General features: G+C 30.7%; 1 protein-coding gene across 2 annotated transcripts in view; it reads left to right on the forward strand.

Annotated features, from left to right (window-relative positions):
- The window catches only part of PPDK (pyruvate orthophosphate dikinase), a 36,938-nt gene extending 15,222 nt beyond the window's left edge, over positions 1 to 21,716 (forward strand). For both annotated transcript variants that reach the window (XM_078957286.1, XM_078957285.1), the window contains exons 3-21: positions 10,960 to 11,016; positions 12,469 to 12,702; positions 12,954 to 13,091; positions 13,179 to 13,341; positions 13,820 to 14,055; positions 14,776 to 14,904; positions 14,992 to 15,171; positions 15,968 to 16,105; positions 16,205 to 16,369; positions 17,394 to 17,555; positions 17,662 to 17,751; positions 18,109 to 18,247; positions 18,345 to 18,522; positions 19,312 to 19,441; positions 19,525 to 19,653; positions 20,223 to 20,360; positions 20,719 to 20,796; positions 20,965 to 21,056; positions 21,523 to 21,716. In XM_078957286.1, the coding sequence (XP_078813412.1) occupies positions 10,960 to 11,016; positions 12,469 to 12,702; positions 12,954 to 13,091; positions 13,179 to 13,341; positions 13,820 to 14,055; positions 14,776 to 14,904; positions 14,992 to 15,171; positions 15,968 to 16,105; positions 16,205 to 16,369; positions 17,394 to 17,555; positions 17,662 to 17,751; positions 18,109 to 18,247; positions 18,345 to 18,522; positions 19,312 to 19,441; positions 19,525 to 19,653; positions 20,223 to 20,360; positions 20,719 to 20,796; positions 20,965 to 21,056; positions 21,523 to 21,568 (2,622 nt within the window). In that variant the 3' untranslated portion in view covers positions 21,569 to 21,716. The remainder of the gene's footprint in view (positions 1 to 10,959; positions 11,017 to 12,468; positions 12,703 to 12,953; positions 13,092 to 13,178; positions 13,342 to 13,819; positions 14,056 to 14,775; positions 14,905 to 14,991; positions 15,172 to 15,967; positions 16,106 to 16,204; positions 16,370 to 17,393; positions 17,556 to 17,661; positions 17,752 to 18,108; positions 18,248 to 18,344; positions 18,523 to 19,311; positions 19,442 to 19,524; positions 19,654 to 20,222; positions 20,361 to 20,718; positions 20,797 to 20,964; positions 21,057 to 21,522) is intronic.
- Positions 21,717 to 23,667: the final 1,951 nt, after the last annotated feature.

Consider the following 23,667-nt stretch of genomic DNA (forward strand, 5'->3'; position numbering starts at 1 on the left):
CACCTCTGTCACCACCACCTTTTTTCCACCAACTGTCATAATTATTTATGATTACTCAATTTGTGAACATACATATATGTACAATCATTTATGATTAGACATATACGTATAAACATGTATAATCATACATGATTATACTACTTTGCCATATAATCATTTATGATTAGGCATACCCCGTTGCCGCCGGTACGTTAGAGCACTAGAGCGGTAAATGAGAAATATATGATTGATGTTGAATCTCAAGATCTCTATTTTTTTTAATCTCAAGTGACCGTCTCCTATATATATATATATATATATATATATATATATATATATATATATATATATATATATATATATATATATATATATATATATATATATATATATATATATATATATATATATATGCCCAAATTAATAAAAAAAATACATTTAGGTACAAAGTACGCAAGCTATCCAAACCATCCGGACAAATTAATAAAAAAAAAATACATTTAGGTACGAAGTACGCAAGCTATCCAAACCATCGGGACTATTTATGCAATTTACTCTTGTAATTACGATACGAACCCCATAGAATACTAATTTTCAATATCGATATCGGTAATGATTTTATTCTATGTACATATTAGAATGACAACAAATTTATATTTTTTCTCTTATACATTGTACATATTCAATGTATGCAATATATTTTATTCGTTAATATTGTTACTACCAATAAAAAATATACACACAGTACTATTATATTAAAAAATTGTTAAATATGTTATTATATATGCAACAAAATTACATAAATATGTTAAGAGTACAAATATACATATATTGCTACTTTAGATGAAAAATAAAATAATCCATGAGCACTCGATTGGTCTACCATGCAACAAAATAAACAATCTTAATTTTCTATGTGCTTGTCCTTTACATTTGTTGCATAGAATGATTCACATCGCCATGTAGCTAGATGTGGTTGATTCATTGATACCCTTGTCAATTAATTTAGTGACACTCTTAATTAGAAATCTCACAATGGTCTGAATTCATTCATGTGTGGCTTCTTTTGGTGGTGTTATTATCTTCATTTTTCAATTCTGTGTGTCAGTGTAGCAAACCCTTGATATAAGCTCGTTTAGTGACACTCTTAGCTTTTCTTGTGATCCATTTTGTTTCTACAAGTTACCTTTTCTCATGCATGACCTTGGATGTTTTGTCCAAGAAGTATGTGCAATTAAAAATATCATACCATCATTGGTCATTCTTTTAGACCAAAGAAGGAGCGTTTGTTAACTTTTCTCTCATGGACAGTTAGAAAGATATTTTGGTTTTGGGATGATTCTTGGAAGAGAATTTGACTTCCATGAGTCCATTTTCATGGCGAACAAAGTATGGGGTTGTTGTTCTTTGTATTGGAGCATGCTATATTTGTTGATAGTTTGTTACCTATTTTTCTAGATGCAACTTAACCAATTATGTATAAGATAAGTGTCTTGGAACATAAGTGCATGTCGGCGTTGCACTAGCTAGAGTCAACATCAAGGAATAAGGTCTTGCTAGAGTTTCCTTGTCCTTGGACTATAATGTCCAAAGAGAGGTTTTGTATCATGTATGCCATATGTTAATGGAACATTGCTTGAAACATATTGAACTTAGGAGTTACACCAATTCAGATTTGGATTGTAAACAAAGAGGGACGATTGTGTGGTATATTGAAGTTTGGGTAATATGTGACAAAAATGTTGCATGCATTTAAGCTTGTATGGATAGTGCTAATACAAACATGTTTGATATTTAACAAACCTTGTATCTATGAGGGAAATCCAAGAGTAGGCGGGGAGATCTTTTATCCGATGAAAATTTAGGGCTAACGTACTCTTGAATCTCCCTTGCAGATATAAGGTTTATCGAATATCAACATCCTTCTATTAACGCTATCCAACACAACCCTAAATGCATGCACAATTTTTTTTCAATTGTTAACCAAACTTCAACATGCTACTCAATGACACTTTTTTGTTTACATCCCTAAAAGACCAAATCTAGAGTAGTGGAACTCATTGGGTTAATACATTCTTAGTAATGTTTGATTACCAAATGGAACACATGGTACAAAACCACTAATTAGACATTATGGTCCCAAGAAAAGAAACTCCAGTAAGGCCTTATTCCTTGATATTGATTCAAGTGAAAAATTGAAATATATTTATGTTCCAATATAGCTATCCAATGTTGGTTCAGTCCCCCTCAAACCTGTGCAACTAAAATCCCTTATGCCATCTCATGCCCAGTTACCCATATCATCCCTAAAAAGAATCCCTCATTCCCTTTTATATAGTCCAACTAACTTAACCAATTCCTCTAGATAAAGTCCATATTCTAACTAGTTCCTCTAGCTAAATTTTTCATGTGATGAGTCATATTCAAAGTGGACTGAAGCTTTTGACGAATAAAGAAAAACTCATATGAGTCCTCATAATAATACATCACAATAAGAAAATGACAACTCAGATGATGATGACTCTGTAGATTACATTGATGAATCGCACATCAATCCATATGAAAATGACTAGTCACATGACGACTCTTCTTGGAAATGAACTTGGTGAAATAAGCTATGATTGTTATTGAAAGAAAAGCTCACCATTTCGTTATAAAAGGAGGCTTTCATTTCAGTTGTAAGGTACCATATATTTAAGTTCTCTCTTTAATACACAAAATTCAAGGTTGTAAAAACGTTCAACGTTAGCTAGTCAGTGGATTGAGGTTAATGGATTGATCTGCTTGGTGGGGATTAATCAGGAGATTAAGCGGAGACCCTAAATTGCTAATTCGTTGAATTTAAAAAAGATAAATATGATTAATATTATAACAAAGTTCATACGTACCACTAATATCATAACAAAATATGTTAATATGATTAATACTACACTAATCATTCCTCAAATAGTTTCTATTGAAATAGAATTTCTTCAAAGTGTTATAATTTATAATTTGCTACTGTTTCAGTCATTTTCTAGGCATGTATTAATCGTTAGGGGACTTCTAGTCGGTTTTGGGTAGAGCCTAGGGACTAATCAGAATTAATTAAGACCTAGTCGGGATTTTCACAGCACTGCCAAAACCTTATCAACCTCTCTCTTGTTCTTTATGTCTTTATTTCTTAATAAGAATATCTTTTTATTATATTATAGTGTTTGATCCTATATGTATCCTCCATCTTCTTATACATAGTTCTTATATCACATATGTATCTATCGTCTTCTTATATGTCTTTTATAGATTTGCCACAATCCTCCATGTTCTGTCGAAACTATATAAATATCCGAATTGAACCCATTAAATTATAATGTAGTTGGATCGATTTAAACAATTTGATATTTAAGAGTCCAGTCGTTCCAAAAAATATATAACTTTGACCTTAATAAAGTTTATTTGTCAAGTGGATGTCTATAGATCATCTATTCAATGTCATCTAAGAGAACTCAAATAAAAAAGTGAAAACAAACGACTAATTTTTGAATTAAAATTACCAATAATTAAGTCACTCTATTTGAAACATGCTTTATATATATATATATATATATATATATATATATATATATATATATATATATATATATATATATATATATATATATATATATATATTCTAATAAATGAATAATTTTAATCTCCTTTTGCCAAGTGTCACCCTAATACAACTGCTCATTAATATTATGTCATGTGTCATGTATATATATTAGGCAACTCATTTCAAAATTCAAATTTATATTTTCTAATTATATATTAAATTTGAAGTTATAATAACTTTAAAATTTTGATATATTTTTAATTAATAATTTATTTGAAATTACTTATTTAAAATAATTGATTAATAATTATAAACTTTTATTATAAAAGTTTAATTAATTTTATAACTGTAGTTCTCACGGATTATAAACTAATATATATATATATATATATATATATATATATATATATATATATATATATATATTATAGTAAATTACAGAAATCATGCCTATGGTTCAGATTCAGAGTAAAGTAATTTATAGAGTAAAGTACAGGTCTTATTCCTAAGTTTTGTGTTTCACTTAAACACTCCTTAAGGTTTAGCTTTGTTTTGTTTAGATTTTGGTCAAAGTGATTATTTACCCTTAATTTTTTGTTTCAATGTGATACTCCCTAAGGTTTAGATTGGTTTTGTTTAAGTTTTGGACTTGGTTTAAATGAAAGTGATTATTTTACCCCTTAATGATATGATTTAATAGTTTTTCATTTTTTATTATTTTTATTAGATTATTTAATCCATCACCCCATCCCCATTTCTCTCATGTCAACATATCACTTCCCTCTCCTTTCAAAAATTAAATTTTGAAGTTGATATGAAACTCAATTTCTATGGATGTTTTGATGGTCTTCTTCTTTCTCATTTCTTTGTCTTGTACCTACCCCTCCCCCTTTTTCTCCACGTCTTCACTTTTACCCACTACCAATCCGACTCCACCTCCAATTAACTCTATTTTCCTCTAACGCTCACTCTAGAATCAAGGATAAGCCTTCAAGTTTCCCCACCAAATTAGGGGCTGGGTGGTTAGGGGGTATTATTCCCCATATGTATATTTTAGTGTGTTGTTATTACTTATCTTTCATGTTTATCTTAGTGTATATTTCCAACCAAAGTTGTTGCTTCTATGTTTTTTACTATTCATATTTCATCAATGGGTTGTGACTTTAGTGTTTTAAAAACTATAATTTTTATACACACAAAATTATATTACTCAACATGGACACATGGTTGGTGTTGTTGGGTCTTCCCATGTTCTTTAGTTTGCTGCCTCAACTCTCTCCTATCACCACTAGACCACCACTATCATCACAACATCAAACATATATACAAACAGAAAGAACAAAGGGAAAGTACATATCAATCAAAGACACATATATAGGAAATAGATCAAGTGTTAGGGTTATTATTATTATTATTATTATTATTATTATTATTTATTATTATTATTATTTTTTTTTTGGGGGGGGGGGGGGGGGTATGGAGGTTTGTAGATTTTTAGTTCCATTCTTCATCGCTTTTGGTTCTTATAAAGTTTGGTCAAAATCTGTGACTTTGGCTTTCATTTTCAAAAAATTAACCGATTTTGGTCTTCATGTGGGTTTTAGATTTTGGCTTGGATTTTATTTTAGATTTTGGTTTTCATTTGATTTGGTTTTATGATTTTGGTTGTTGGTCTCAATTTTCCAAAAAGGATTATGATAGATTGGCTAGTAGCAGTGAGTAAGAATCAAAGTGAAGGGGTATCCTAATTTCTTTTTAAGGTAGACCAATTTTTTTTACGAGATACTTGGGTTTTCCGGGTTCGGTTTTAAACCCAAAGCTTAATCAACTTCTTAGCTAACCTTAAGTCTTGTTATATAAACAGGGTCTGAAAAAAATGTATATATAAACTAATTCCTACAAGTTTAAATTAAAATTTGAAAACCATATGCCAATGATAATTAAACTAGAACCTGCACACTTTAATGAATTAAAATTTGTACCCAACTAGAATATACAATATCAATATATGTTGTGTATGGTATTTATTTAAATAATTTTCTTATATAAAAAATAAAATGGAAAACCAGGATAGAATATGATACAATCTGAAACGTTTAGTGAAAAAAGATGTAAATTATCATTTGAAATGGAATACCACAATTCTTTTCGAGATATAATGCTTATAAGTTAAAAAAAAACCATATCAAGAGTCAAACTTGGGATAAAGGGTTTGGAAGACATGCGCGTCTTACCACTTGATCTATAACTATTTTGATTTTAGTCTTTTGCAGTTTATTTAATATGTGAATACCTACAAAATTAAAATGATAATTTTCTTAAAAAGTACACCATCGAAAAAATTTGAGGAGCATCCCGGACTACCTTGGAATCCCCTTAGATCCGCCCTGGCTAGCAGTGGTGGCGAAGACAACGAAGAGATGAAAGGAAATGGGAAGGGGAAAAAGAAGGGTGAAAGGATAGTAGGTGGTTCGTCTAGGTGAAAGAATAGAAGAAAAGGGTGAGTGGAATAGTGAGAATATGAAGGGTGGTGGGATCCAATGGTTGTATTCATCATTTAATACATATTTAATTTAATAAAAATATAAAATATATTTGATAAAACCGACTAATATAATATTTTTAGATTTGATGAAACTCGTAATAAAACCACAGGATATTGTTCGAGTTAATAATAAAAATAGTAAAAATGAGTTAGGATTAAACATACAAACTATCTCAAACCATCTAGACCATAGTGTGTGATTTACTCTTTTAATTAAAAGGAAAAATGCACAAAATACTAAAATACTTATTGAAGACCATAGTGTGTGATTTACTCTTTTAATTAAAAGGAAAAATGCACAAAATACTAAAATACTTAATTTTCAATATGGATATGAGTAATGCTTTTATTATATATATATATATATATATATATATATATATATATATATATATATATATATATATATATATATATATATATATTCAAAAATGATAAAAACAGTTTGTTTTTTTTGTTTGTTAGTATTTTTGTTTGTTTTTTTTTTACAATAATAACAATAAGTTTCAACATGCAGCTTATAATTTTTTAACCTAATACAAACATATGCACATTTTGCTACCAATATATGCAATACATTTTATTCGTTACATATTTTATATTATTATTATTTGTATATAAATATACCATTGTATTATTAACTGTAAAATAATTGTTAATATGTTGTTATTATGTATAAAACAAGTAAATATATTGTTAATATATATAACATAAACTAGGTGTGAGATCCATGTATTACATGAGTTTATTTAAAAAAATTAAATATGAAATTTTAACAATTTGAATTTATAAGAAAAATAAGAAAAAAATTTAAATTATTAAAATTAATGAGGCTTTAATAGATTGAATACATTACATATATAAATCCTTTCTAATAAATATCTTACATATATATTACCCTACATATTAAATATGAAATTTTAATTTAATAAAATGAAAAATACAATAAAATAACAATTAGAAAATAAAAAGTTCAAAAATTCTAGAAAATATCATGTGTCCAAATGAAGGAGATGAAGACATATGATAAAAAAAAAACATTGATTTATTAGGGAGGATATGTTAACAGTATAAATGTAAATATATTACTACTGATGAAAATAAAATAAGCCTGTATCGATACAAGAAACCAAAATACATTGCAAATATGCAATTCCTTACCATTGCCTTTAATCAAATTGTCTGTTACTACTTTTCTTTTTAGAAGTTGCTAATAGAAGTCGTTATAATTTGGTGAAGGATAGTAATTTATAAAAGAGCTTTTTACAAAAACTATCACCTACTTATTTAGCATTTAAGGTAATTACCTAATTTTTATGTGGTTACGAAAATACTACTATATAAAATGGGATCATTTCCGATTTCATAGTATACTTTAAAATTTTATTTTATTTCCACTATACATTTGAAAAAAAAAAATCTCTTTTCCCTCGACCTCTGAAATGTTAAACATCAACGGTTTTGTAACATATCTTAAGGCACTTGTATTAGAATGTGAGTAATGAGTCTAGGGTTCTTGTATATTTATTTGACTTCTTCCACTCTCATCATAGATACGATATATATATATATATATATATATATATATATATATATATATATATATATATATATATATATATATATATATATATATATATATATATATATATATATATATATATATATATATATATATATATATATATATCACTGAAGATCTATTATCTGATGGATATTTCACTGAAGATCTATTGTCTGATGGATATATTTCAAAGGGTTTGTAGTCTTTTGTACTGTTCAAGTAGAGAGCGGTGAAATATGTAAAGGTTGTGAATTCCTAACATGGTTATTCGGGTTGATCCGAAACCTAATTTTTTTGTAAAAATCAACCCTAAACTCAACCCTAACTACAAATCAGATTTATCGGATTAACCCAAATAACCCGATTTGGAATTCTAACCCTATTGAACCTGACCCTAATTACCTTATTCGGCTTAGGGTCGGATCAGATTAATCGGATTCGAGTTTTTTTTTACACCCCTACCAGTAATACTATTAAAATGTATGATGTACAATTCACAAGGGTCTTAAAAACCCCTCCAATACTTCACGGATCAAATAGAGACAAATGGGTATCTTTTTTTAGCATTCCAAGATGCTCACGTGTCGCTGTCTGTTGCATGTAAATGTTTACAATGTATGTGCAATTTAAGGATGAGATAGAATAATTGACATAGTATTTATTGATCTTGTCCAAATTCCAAATTAATATATACGACAGTCTTTTTTTTTTCTTTCTTTCAAACACGGAATAACTCAATTTTGTACTTCTATCTTAATAGCGGTATAAAAAATATATATATAAAAATAAAAATAATTTTTTCTTAATAATACAACTAGTTGTGAGATCCGTATATTATACGAGTTGGATAAAACAAAAAAATAAATAAATATGAAGGTTTAAACAAAATTTTATTTAAATTTAAAATTTAAAATTTGAATCTAAAAGGAAACATATTGAATACTATATGAGTTGTAATTAATATTGTAATTTATTGGTTATTTTTAATTAAGGAAATTATTAATTAAGGTGTAAATATGATGTGTTAATTAAGAAAGATAAAAAAAATAAGAAAATGACAAATGGAAAAAAACATTTATTAAAAAATACCATAAAATAATAAGTGTCAAAAATCATGATAGATTGACATGTGACAAAAAAAAAAAAACCTTTTATTTATTAAGGAGGATTTAAAAGATCTTACATGTCCGGTAAAAATAATCTACCTTATAAGTTTTATTATAATTTGCTATTTACTAAATCCACTATTATAAGTTTAATGTAATTTACTAAAACAACATTAATAGTTTATTTTATGTTTATAAGCTATTTTATAACATAACTTTTAATAAACTATTTTGAAATAGCTTTTGATAAGTTTACGAAAGCTTTTAAAAATATTCTAAATATGCATTTAATTATATCTATTTTTATTTATATATAAATATTATTTACTTCAGTTTACATTGCAATAACTTATAAATTATTTTTTACTAAACACTATTGATTCACAAGCTATTTTAGCAACTAGAAGCTAACTTTTCAGTTAAAAAACTTAACTTTTTAATTAGTCCGCTAAACGCTAAACAGAGACTAAATATCTAGACTTTTACTAAGTCGTTTTCTTATAACAAACATTAACTCACGAAATGGTCTCTTCTTACTTCGAAGATAATAAGATTATGTCATTGCATTCATATCTTTTATAATTTTTGTTCATCCAATTACACAAAATAAAATCAACCTAGATATGGGTTTTTAATATAGTCCTACAATACTTATATAAAATATCAATGTTAAATTGTTTATGGAGATTTCATATGTATTCTTGTAAATTTTTATAATTATGTATATATCTTTGTAAAATTTCAAATTATATATATCCTTATAAAACCTATAAACTCACATATATACCCAAATACTTAATTTAAGCCTTTTAATATATTAAAAAAATCATCTTTATATTGAATTTTTGTTTTTTAAAAAATAATTAACTTGTAACATTACAGTATTATCCTTCCCCCACATTGTTATTCTCGACCAATTTATTTGAATTCTTACAAAATATTGATACCAACATTAAAATTAATTTTTCCATGATTTTATCTGTAGCGTAACTTAAATGAAGAATCGAAGGAAGAACAAAATTATTTAGAAGATAATAAGCGCTTGTATCCTAAATCGATTGTAGAATATGAAATTTATTTTTTAACAAACGATTAATAACATGCAATCATCAGATTAATACAAGTTTTATTAATCGATTATGGAAATGACAAAGAAATATGTCATGAATAAAAAAATATATTATCGGCGGGATTCAAATGAATATTTTTGTAACTTAGTTATAATCTAAATTAAAGATATTGTTTTTATTTTTTAAATATATTAAATATGATTAAATTAAATATTGGGTATATATATATATATATATATATATATATATATATATATATATATATATATATATATATATATATATATATATATATATATTAGTTTATAGGTTTATAATGATATACATGTTATTTGAAGTTTTATAATTGAAGTTTTATAATGATATACATCTAATTATGAAAGTTTATAACAACGTAGACAAGATTCTTCCAATTTAAGATAAGTTGAAATTTAATCACCACAAATATAGAATTATCTATGTAGTTCGTTATTAAAAATATATAAATAGGATATATGTTCAAAAATATATAAATACGATATATGTAAGTCATATTGAAAACTAGTTTAACCTTGAAACATAAATTTATGTTGACAAATGACAATATAACAAAACAATCATTTTCCCCAAACGGTATGTTGGTAAATAGTTGAAGGACCATTTCTGTAGGTTTCTATTTTTGAAAAGGCGGCCTATTGTTTTAGAAGTGGGTGACTTGACAATTTTAGCTGCTGTCAAATCCATGCATACTCTATAAATAGCAACAATGACTCAACTGGTGTCTATCCATCAATCTACTTACATACACAAAAGCCTACACAATTCCTTCTTGTTCCTTTTCAATCGCATTACACCATGGCTCAGGTCCATTATCTACTTCTCTTCTTTTATATTGTCCAAATCACCAAGTATCTCTTATTATTTGTACATATCATTTAAGTTAATTGATCAAAATATAATACTTACCAACTTTTGTTGATTTTGGCTTGTTGGACGTTGGTATCATACTTTTGATGACTTAAGAAAGATTATAATTTCGTATTGAATTGGTTGATCATATTTAGTAACAGTTTGGTGACTTGGTGTAAACTTATTTTTTCAGAGAAACTAACACTTAAATTTGTGTTTGGTTGCATACACAGAGGGTTTTCACTTTCGGTAAAGGAAGGAGCGAAGGCAACAAGGGCATGAAATCCTTGGTAAGCAATTAATAGTTTTTTTTATGTCAAATTGATATGTGCCTTTGAATCTTTCTTATTCATATAAGTTCATTTGACAAAATTAATTGATATCTTTTATAGCAAATTACATAAAAACCATCTTATTTTGGATAATTTCACGGTTAATTGCCTCTTCTTAGGTTGTGTTTGGCGTGCCATAACTAGCTGATAAGTTAACTTATTTTTCGAATTTTTTTAAGTTATCATGTTTGGCAAGCCAAAAAGTAGCTTATCAGCTAGCTTTTTAAAAAAGCTACTTAGAGTAGCCTTTTAGAAGTTTTTTTTTCTTAAAAAATTTCAAATATACCTCTTAATTAATTATAGAACACATTCTTTTAAATAATTTTTATGTCTTTTTATATTTTTCAGCTAGCTTTGTAGCTACTTTTATCAAACGTTATTTTTTATCAGCTAATTTTTCAGTTATTAGCTAGATTTTTATTTATCAGCTAGCTTTTCAGCTAATATGCTAAACATAGCCTTAATATTTTTTTAATTAAACCATAAAAGTTTTAAAAACTTTGACAAGGTGATCATTTTTTATGTGATATGAGAGATCAAAGTGGTTAATTGTAAACTTTCTTTGATATATATATATATATATATATATATATATATATATATATATATATATATATATATATATATATATATATGTGATATGAGAGATCAAAGTGGTTAATTGTAAACTTTCTTTGATATATATATATATATATATATATATATATATATATATATATATATATATATATATATATATGTGTGTGTGTGTGTGTGTGTGTGAAACCTAATACAAAAGTTAAAATGCAACTTGGACAAGTGTCCGAAACGTTTATGGTTGGATTGGAAAAAAAAGGGAAGTGATATTTCCACTTAATAATTTGATACATCCACATGAGGTACAACCACAAAATAATAGAATGATCTTTTTGTACCTTGTCCATCTTAAAATGATTCAAACCACCATCAATGTGCCATAACGGTGATCATTTGGGATTTAAACACTTCAAAATGAAGTTTCACCAGTTTCGAATCCTAAGGCTTTCCATTAAAAGATGATTCATAAGTTTTATGGTTGAGATATACAACTAAAAAACCGTTAAAATAAAATGATATTTTTGTCTATTTTGAACTTAGAACATCCTAAAAATGCCCCATAGCATAGCACAATTGGTCTGAGGATGGTATCTATGAATAAACAAACATGGTTCGAGTCTTAGCAACCACAATGTAGGAGTTCACTTCCAATGTGGATCGGGCTCCTTGGGGTTGCTCGACTCTTATATCAACCACCTAGCAGACCACTGTGTACCTCATTAATTACTTTTGGCCAGTATGAACCACTCAGAGGTTGCTGGAAGAATAACTTTTTACAGAAACATCCGAAAAATGGGTGTGAGCTCATTGATTAAACATTTGGATTGATTACAGTTAGGAGGAAAGGGAGCAAATCTTGCAGAGATGGCAAGCATAGGTTTATCGGTTCCTCCGGGGCTCACTATTTCAACTGAAGCATGTAACGAATATCAACAAAATGGGAAAAAACTTCCTCATGGTTTATGGGATGAAATATTGGAAGGATTGCAATATGTCCAGAATGAAATGGGCGCGTCTTTGGGTGATTCCTCCAAGCCTCTCCTTCTTTCAGTCCGCTCCGGTGCTGCGGTAAATATTGCATATATTGGTTATATCCGTCTTTATGTATTAAGTAAAAATGAAACACTCGTATATATCTTACTGAATTTGGTCATGTCTTTATTAAGTCCATTGATTCAAAAATAAACATGCACCAAGGCATTTTTTAGCAACTAAAGTTGTTAAAAAGGTTCAAGGAAAGCAGCACTTTGCAAGTTGAAAGAACTCTTGTGGTTATAGTGTTTTGCGTATTTCTTTACATTGTGTTGGTTAATATTCAGATATCGATGCCTGGTATGATGGACACTGTATTGAACCTTGGACTTAATGATGAGGTCGTGTCTGGGTTAGCTGGGAAAAGTGGAGCACGGTTTGCATATGATTCATATAGAAGGTTTTTAGACATGTTTGGCAATGTCGTAAGTATTTCTTTCATTTCTTGATCGATTACTAACTTGATTATTTATTTTTTTTTATTTTTAACTTTGTTTATATTGGTTTTCAAGGTAATGGGTATCCCACACTCTTTATTTGATGAAAGACTAGAACAATTGAAAGCTGAAAAAGGGGTTGAGCTCGACACCGATCTCACTGCTGCTGATCTTAAAGATCTTGTTGAGCAATACAAGAATGTTTATGTTGAATCAAAGGGTGAAAAGTTTCCCGAAGGTATAAAATCCCCTTGTCATGAGAATAGAGAATTATTCGGTTTTCAGTGGTATAATTGCAAAAATGTTCAAGGGTTTGAGTATACTGTGTATCTGATTTAGATCTCACATCACCCTATTGGGATAGTGTGGGCCACGGTTGTTGGAAAAATAACACTTTTACAGAAACATTTTGAATTCCGAATCATCTTAGATTTGTGATAACTCCAAACACATTTGGTTAGATAGCAATATGCATATATTTGTATAGTGTGCTGGCTCTTCTGGAGAGCAAATCAAGAACGGCATATATTTAACATGGTATCAGAGCCAGAGTCTAGCACCTCTAGGCACTCAACACGCGTCTATACAATCTCCATTAAAGAGAACTTAGGAATCCACGTCTTACTCTATATATGTTGAGAGTGTATCCTTTAGGGCTCTTTTGGAAAGAAAATCTAGGACTCCACATATTTAACATGGTTTCTGTTCTTCTGTAGATCCGAAGAAACAACTAGAGTTGGCAGTGAACGCGGTTTTCGATTCATGGGACAGTCCAAGGGCCAATAAGTACAGGAGTATTAACCAGATAACTGGACTGAAAGGGACAGCAGTTAACATTCAATGCATGGTGTTTGGGAACATGGGGAACACTTCAGGAACTGGAGTTCTCTTCACTAGAAACCCAAGCACAGGCGAGAAGAAGCTATATGGGGAGTTCTTAATCAATGCACAGGTAAAAACCGATTTTTTTCCATTTATACAAAGTGCTGAAAGTTGTCCCGGAGAATCCATAAGTAAGCTCTTAGGTTTATAGGCTAAATGCAAAACATAGGAATGTACTTTCAATTATTTGTTTTTTGTAGCATAATAGTCTCATCTCAACATTGTATTTTCATTTTTTTATTTGTATTGAAGCATTTTACTATGAAAAATCTACCCGGTTATAACATTGCACTTTCGAAAAAGTACCCAATTATAGCAATGAAAGATACGTCACTTTCGGATGACATTGCTATAATTGCAAAAGATAATAATATAGTTTCAATCATTTGTTTATTATAGCATCATACTTTTATTATTTTTTTCCATTACAACATTGTATTTTCACTTTTTCTATTATCCAAACATTTTTCTTTAGAAAAAAATACCCAATTATAGCATAACAGTTGTAATTTTTCTCTTATTGGGAATTATGTTTTGAAGAAGCTACCATATAATAGCAATTAAAACTATGTTCCATTGGATAGATTTTTCAAAATACAATGTTGTACAGGACAAAATAAATGCAAGATTCCCTAATTCAGAAATATATCAAATTATATTGCTATTTTTTGCATTTAACCCTAGAAAATTCAATACCCAATCACCTACTTTTAGATGTGGGGTGATCTAGGGATCGTGTTTACCTTTAATCAGACTGCTGAAAGTTAACCGATTATGCGATTCTAAACAGGGAGAAGACGTAGTTGCTGGAATCAGAACGCCACAGGATTTGAACACCATGAAGGATTGCATGCCGGAAGCATACACAGAGCTTGTGGAGAACTGTGACATCTTAGAGCGACATTACAAAGATATGATGGTAATAATGATCAAAATCTCTTATATATTTGACGTTTATGTTTTGAATTTGGGAAAAATTACAAGAATTGTGGTGATATGAACTCAGGATATTGAATTCACAGTTCAAGAAAACAGACTTTGGATGTTGCAATGTCGATCAGGGAAACGTACTGGTAATGGCGCAGTGAGAATTGCAGTAGAAATGGTGAAGGAAGAGTTAATTGATACTCGAACAGCAATTATGAGGGTCGAGCCTCAACATCTAGACCAACTTCTTCATCCACAGGTATCGTATTATGATTTGTGCTAAAAATGTAAAAAACACAGACGCATTTTTATACCATGTTTCACAGTTTATATATATGAAGGATGTGTTTCTAAATAGTAACCAAGATTCGTATTTGTTTAGTTTAAGAATTTTTATAGGAGATATCCGATTATAAAATTTTGTATTTGTTTTTTTTTTTTTTTTTTTTTTTTTTGACATAAATAGTTTTTTAATGATATGGACGAAACATTTTCATTAAATGATAACCAAGTTTCACAGTTGTTCTACAATTCAACTTTCAATTTTGTTCCATTATTATGATTTTTGCTATCAGATTTTGTCCCTTTCATTGACATGACTCAACTTTTTGTTGATGTAAATGAAACAATTTCATTAAATGGTAATCAGGTTTCGATGTTTTTTTTTGCATTGTTACGATATTGAAACTTACATAAATATAATTAAAATGTTAACTTTAATTAATAAAAATGAAGATGAAAAATAGTTCTGTAAACTTAGAAAATGAAATTGTAATTTTCTAGTTGGTTACTATTTAATGAAATTGCTTCAATAAGCTTGCCACTTCATATGTCCACAACACTAAAAACAAAAATAATATAAAATTTCATATCAGTGGAATAAGCAGGGCAAAAAGTTTTACAACAATGAAACAAAATTGAAAGTCTAGAGGTTAAACTTGGATACTATTTTATTAACATTGTCTCTTTCTATAACTAGTAGCAATTTGATGAATTTATATTATATTTATGTGCATGTCATTCTATGTATCACTAATTATGAATCTTCTGTTTAGTTTGAGAATGCATCTGGTTACAAAGACCAAGTGGTGGCAACAGGTTTGCCAGCATCCCCTGGAGCAGCCGTGGGGCAGGTTGTATTTAGTGCTGAAGATGCTGAAACATGGCATGCACAAGGAAAGAATGCCATCTTGGTATACATGAATGATCATACATGCTCATTGATTACTTTCTTTTGCAAAAATAAGAGTGGATAATTATTATTTTGGGAATTTGTATTTTTATGAATTAAGGTAAGGACAGAAACAAGCCCAGAAGATGTTGGTGGCATGCATGCAGCGGCTGGAATATTAACAGCAAGGGGAGGAATGACATCACATGCAGCGGTGGTAGCTCGTGGATGGGGGAAATGTTGTGTTTCCGGTTGTGCTGATATTCGTGTCAATGATGATATGAAGGTTAATCTCTATGAAATATTACCAACACTTTGAGTGGTTAATCTTATTAGTGATTAGGGTTTCGGCCTCAGCCCCTTAGGGTTTAGCCATTAGGATCTTCTATATTCCTAAACCCTAAGGAGCTTGGATCTAAACCCTAATCACTGATAAAGATATTAATTATTACATAAGATTTGATGCTATCACAAACAATTTTTGTACATTATGTTAGACCCCATTTGCAAGGCCGATCCAAACGTATGTGGGGCCCAGGGCGAATAGAAAAAAAAGGTCCCTTAAAGATAAATATAATAAAGATTCAAAAAAATATCATTTATTTTTTACTATAAACGCATTCAATTAGCAATAACAAACAAGCCAAATTGTTTATCTTTTGAGCTAGTTTGAGTTTGAACCAACTTTAGGCCTTAAAATCATTTAGCTAATATTATATATATATATATATATATATATATATATATATATATATATATATATATATATATATATATATATATATACACCACATAACCCATAAATTTTGGGCCCACTGGACACGTGAGCCCTGGGTGGTCGCCCGGGTTGCCCACCGTTTGGACCGGCCCTGCCCATTTGTCATGCCAGACATGACATGGTAAAGTTCTGCATTTGGTGTGTGTTGGATTGGAACAAGGGAGGATGTCAATGGGACAAAATTTTCAATTTTTGTTCCATCCAAAATGATGGGACTGGGACTCACAATCGCTCGTTTGTGCAAAATACGTAAATGTCCTCCTTATCCTCATGAGGCGTGTCATGTGTAAGACACGCAACATTAGGCCATTTTTACTAGGCTACCTTTCTAGAACTAATTTTGTTGACGAGGATGAGGTGACCATTGAGGTCTTTTTCACAAACAAAAGATGGAGAGCGAGACTATGTCCCACCTTTTTTGGTAGGAAAAAAAGTTAAAATTTTTGTTTCACAAGTCAAATGCTTGCCAAACGCAATCTAAGGTTGTCTTGTCCTGCAAAAAACAAGGTCTAATGAAGTTGTTTTCATATAGGTTCTTTTGATTGGAGATAAGGTGATAAAAGAAGGTGAATGGATTTCACTTAATGGTTCCACGGGTGAGGTTATAATGGGTAAACAGCCACTGGCTCCACCTGCTATGAGCAGTGATCTAGAAACATTCATGGCATGGGCAGATCAAGTAAGACGACTCAAGGTATTAACTATAACTAAAACTCTTGTAGATCATAAGAATCTTTGAATGGGTTATTTGATGGGTATAAAGTCTTTGAACTTATCATCTTTTTTGGGTAATTTAATAGGTCATGGCAAATGCAGACACACCTAATGATGCCTTAACCGCAAGGAATAATGGTGCTCAAGGAATCGGACTTTGTAGGACCGAGCATATGGTAATCTTTTCTCTTTCTTATTGTTAAGATTCCATAGTCTATATTTATGTTTATTGTCTTTTTAAGATATGTAAAGTCCTTGATTTTCTCTCCAAAAGAGCCCTTAAAGAGAAAGAGAGGGAGACTATAACATATTTAGAGGTAGATCAGAGTATTTCTAAATGTTGGCTCTGATACCATGTTAGATATGTTGAGTCCGTGATTTTTTTCTCTAAACTGCCCTTTATGAGAGAGATATATAGAAGTGATGAGACCATGTCTAGGAGATGTAGGACTCCAACTGCTTTTTGCTTAAGCTTTATGGAAATTTTGCTACATAACAATCATAGACATATATATTATTTATATTATTTTCAGTTCTTTGCGTCTGATGAGAGGATAAAAGCCGTAAGGAAGATGATTATGGCTGTCACTGTTGAGCAAAGAAAAGCAGCACTAGACCTGTTACTGCCTTACCAAAGATCCGACTTTGAGGGCATTTTTCGAGCAATGGATGGTAGATTTATGATCTTTTAGTATTCTAATAATCATTTCATATATAGTTCATTTTAAAAGCCCTTGTTTTATACTTGGATTACATCAAAATATTTCAGGACTTCCAGTGACAATCCGCCTTTTGGACCCTCCACTCCATGAATTTTTACCCGAAGGTGATCTTCAACAAATTGTGAGTGAACTCACTGAGGATACTGGCATGACAGAGGATCAAATTTATTCAAGGATCGAGAATTTATCTGAAGTAAACCCAATGCTTGGTTTCAGAGGCTGCAGGTGTGCTTTCTATTCATCACATTACTTTAATCCCAACCTAATTCCCCCTTTTTTTTTTTTTTTTTTTTTGCTTCATTAGTGACCTAACCCAGCCCAAGATGTCATTAAAAAATCTATAAAAAGCTATTTCATAGTCTAAAATGATAATAATAGATATAAAAAATACCATACATTAAAACAAACAACGAGTTCAATAACAAAAATAAAATTTTGCCACGATACAAGTATTAAATTACGATTTTTTAAAAGCAAACTAAAAGGAAAATATAAATATATGGATTCGTTAGGAATCCATAGTCGTTGGCTGGACATACGAGTCACAACTGGCTGAGAAATTACCAATTTTGGTATTACATATGAAATTATAATTCTCTATTTATAGATAAAAGAATTACCAATTTTGATGTAATATGTTTTTCTTTTCTAAATAATATAAAGTTTAATTTAAAACCAAGTAACCTTCAATATAAATTATAACTAACGAATGAGAATATGACACTTGTAATGTGAAAAAGGGTACGTAAAATATTGGTTGGCCACCAAACCATTCACAACTTGTCATTCTCTTTTCTTTGGTTTTAATATTTATCTATCTTTTCTCACATGTGCATGTTTGTGAAAGATTAACATTAAGCATAGTCTTATGCAAGCCAGCGTACATGAGTTACATCTCACATGTTGCTATTGTGGGAGGGCAGTATGGATCAGCTCAGTAGTTGCTCGATAAATAACATTTTTGTTGAAATTTATGCTTGTTTACATGTATAATATTTGGTTGTACTATTTCAGGCTTGGAATTTCATATCCGGAGCTAACGGAGATGCAAGTGCGTGCAATCTTTCAAGCTGGGGTGACTATGAGCAACCAAGGCGTCACAGTTCTCCCAGAGATCATGGTTCCATTAGTTGGAACGCCTGAGGCATGATAATCTTCACAACTCATCAATCAATCATATAACCACACATGTGATGATTAGCTTTTTACTTGGTGTTTTGTATGCAGGAACTCAGACATCAAATAAGTGTCATTCGTGGCGTAGCAAGCAAGGTTTTTGCTGAAATGGGATTGTCATTGAAGTATAAAGTTGGCACCATGATCGAGATCCCTCGAGCTGCTCTAATTGCAGATGAGGTATGATTAGTATATAAGATCAATCATACTTTTTAAGGTGTATGCAAAAATAAACCAAAACCAAACCAAAATCTGGAAACAAAAAGAAAATTTTAATTGAAAAACTACCGTTTTGAAATGCCTAGGGTTTGGTTCTTGCTTGTAAGACCCAAAATAACACCGAACCAAATTGAACTGTAAAACCTAAAATAATGTCATTTTGTGTATAAGTATATTTTATTAATGGGTTAAATAGAGAAAATAGCTACATACTTCCACATATTCGTCGAATACAACATCCTACTATCGTTTCTTTCTATTATAACACTGTATATTTACATTTTTTTTCTTAATAATGCAATTTGTTTTGTAAAATATACACACTTATAACATTGTAGTTTCAATTCTTTTACTTACTGCAATGGTTGTTTGGTTATTAATTATTAGGGGACATTGCTTTAATTTGGTATATTTTTCAAAGTACAATGTTGTAATAGGCAAAACCAACTTTGTTTTAGCGTGTTGGTTTTAGACAAAAACCAAGCTAAACCAAATTGTGCTCACACTTATCTTATACTTTGAACATGCAGATTGCCAAAGAAGCTGAGTTTTTCTCTTTTGGAACCAACGATCTCACCCAAATGACATTCGGCTACAGTAGAGATGATGTTGGCAAGTTTCTCCCAGTTTATCTATCCAAAGGCATTCTACAAAATGATCCCTTTGAGGTTAGCAACATGAATCTTAGTATATTAAGGCTACATTTGTTACACGAGATTGGAATTTAGTGGTACGGGTTGGACAAACTTTGTAAGGCTATTCCCAGTGATGAGGATGAGGAAGGAGTTTGTGTCTTTGGCATTGAAGATAGATCCAGAGCGAGTCCCTATCCCATTTTTGTGGGTGGATCAAAAAGTTGCTCATTTTTTTTTTTTATCTTATTGATATCAGTCTCAATTGCAGTTCACTTCACGTCAAACACAATACAACTTGTTTTCATATGTAATGAGTAGGTCTTAAACATAGATTAGGACCAATTTGTTTGATAAATATTATTCACACAATGCTCATATGTGTTATTCATAGGTTCTTGATCAAAAGGGGGTAGGTCAGTTGATCAAGATGGCCACCGATAAGGGTCGTGCAGCGAATCCTAACTTAAAGGTAAGTATAGGTTCCTATGTAACAAATTATATATATATATATATATATATATATATATATATATATATATATATACACACACACACACACACATACACACACTCTAATACCAATGTGTGGTGTTATCAGTTATGATGAAAATTAGCTTCACTGACAATGGATACACAGGTTGGCATATGTGGAGAGCATGGTGGAGAGCCTTCTTCTGTTGCATTTTTCGACGGGGTTGGACTAGATTATGTCTCTTGCTCTCCATTCAGGTTTGTCTGTGTATGCGTGTGTGTGTGTGCTTGTGCGTGTGTGTTTGTCACCACATACTTACCCTAGCAATACAAAAGTGAGAATCCATAAGTAAGGTCTAAGGTTAAAAATTGAATATCATGCACCTTTCTTGGATTAGAGAAAGTTTGATCTATCTTCTCTTGTTGACTATGGGTCCAGTTGGTGGGGATACCCGTAGCTATATGATTTTGAAAAAAGGTTATCTTCCACCAATTCAACCCCTAAGTGTCTCACATTTTTCATCCCAAGAGAATCATATGAAATGGCAATAAGGTACAAAATTGTCCGTTAGGTGGCTGGCTCAATCCACAATGGAAAATGCTATGGTTACGGAGACATGAACACTATTTTTGCTAATTAAGATGTCTCTGGAGAACCAATAGTGTAATGTTATCATTGGTTGTTACTGAAAAAGGTTTTGTTCTTTATGTGTTATCATGGCAGGGTCCCTATCGCAAGGCTGGCAGCTGCACAAGTCGTTGTTAATTAAGCTTCAGAATGAGGGAAAATAGTTTGTGTATTCCCCATTTCCCGTTGTTGTATATAAATAAGTAATCATGGTTCCATCATTCTTGTAATGGCAAACACAAAATAATTGATTATGTCATGTTTGGGCATACATGAGTATAATTATCAAACGACCATCTATCCATCTAAATGGTTAACATGTAGATAGAAAGTTAACTGCAATGGGTGTAACAACCCGAAATTTCCGTATCATTATTTGTAACTCTTTGGTAGTACAATTCGCGCAACCGATCGTCGTTTCCAAATTCGATTTCCGATCTTCCGTTTAATTAAGTCATTAACTTGTACGTATTTAAAATGACTTAATGGGTGTCTTAATACATATAGAAATCATTTTTACACCCAACTTTAATAATCGGAATATTTCTAGAAATTACCGTATCGGGTTACGGTAACTCAATCGAGTACGACCAAAAGCCTCGTCTAACGCCGGTATCGGGTAGAATTCCACCGTGTCCAAAACTTAAACACTATATAAACGTGTTTAAGCCTCCATTTGAAGCCTTTGGTCAATTTCTCATTTAACTCTCACAACCTCTCTCCTCATCCCAAAATCAAGGTCCAAAACAAAGATTTAAGGCTTCCAATCAAAGAGGTAACACCCCTAACTTGTTATTCAACCTCTTTAGCCTTCAAATTGATGTTTAATTTGTGTTTTGGTACCAAGAACATGAGTTTACGGCCAAGGAACAAGCTTCAGCCGTAAACTCCTAAAAATGGGGTTTTTAAGCCAAATAACCCTTCCAAATCATAGTTGGGACTTAGATATGACCTTAAGGATTGCTAATCTAGACTTGGAACACTTTAAACTTGATTTTTGGGGGACAAAAGTGAGTTTACGGCCAAGTCATATTCTTGGGCCGTAAACTCCACTTAGATGGGGATTTAGAGCCTTAAATCATGTCCAAATGCCTTGAAACTCAACTAATGGCCTTGTGGTAAAATCTAGATGCATCTAAAAATAGTTTAAGGGTTTGAAACACATCAAAAATGTCATTTATAGGAGTTTACAGCCTAGGAACATACCCTTGGCCGTAAACTCATAAAACTTGTTAAATGATGCATCAAATACACTCAAATGGCTTGTATAAATTTCTAGAATCACATGTGATTTTTTTAAGCATAAAAAAATTATCTTTTTCATGGGTATAATAGAGTTTATGGCCTTAGAACATGCCTCTAGGCCGTAAACTCCAAAAAGTATGTAAAATGATGTTTTAAATTCATAACAAGGCTTGGAAAATTAACTAGAATCACATGTGATTGTCCTTTGTAGCTCAAATCAATTTTCCATGGCCATAGGTGAGTTTACGGCCGTAAAATCTTATGGTATGGCCGTAAACTCCCAATTAAGTGTTAAAAAGTTCATACAATCCATTCCAAGGCATTTTAGAAATCCATCCCAACAATCCCCATGTCCATTTAAGCCATTAAACACTCAAAATCACACCCACATGAGTTTACGGCCGTAAACTCATGTATGTGTGTGTTCAATGGCTGTAAAATCCTTAAAATGTTTACTCTTGGGGAGTAAACTCAAGTCCCAAGTCCCTAGTGCCATTACACGTCCGAAGATGTCACCCGGGTCACTCCAAACACTCGTTTTGAGGTGTTTAACCTCATTGGAGTGTAATGTTCCGTATGATTAGTGAATGTATCTCTAATTGTATATATATGGACATTATTTCATTTTACATAGGGACATCGCGAGTAATCAAACCCCGAACCAACATCTAGTATTCAACACCGACACGTTTCCGAGTCCGGTGAGTTCATACCCCTACCCTTTTTCAATGTTTTCACTGTTTTCAGGGGGGAACACAAGCAAAGTACAAAGAAATTCTTGTACTCAAAACATGTTTTCAAATGTGTGTTTCATATTTCATATGCTTTTATTACTGATCATCACAACTGATAACAATTTGAACATGCAGATCACGTAACATATATTTGTGAAATAGGTCTTTAAAACTATTATGTTTTACATATATTTCACAAATGGTTTTCCACATTTTATCAGTTAAAAGCATGACATTAAACATTTGAACATAATACCTGTAC

The sequence above is a fragment of the Lactuca saligna genome, chromosome 5 (assembly GCF_052625555.1).
Source record: "Lactuca saligna cultivar CGN05327 chromosome 5, ASM5262555v1, whole genome shotgun sequence".
Lineage (NCBI taxonomy): Eukaryota > Viridiplantae > Streptophyta > Magnoliopsida > Asterales > Asteraceae > Lactuca > Lactuca saligna.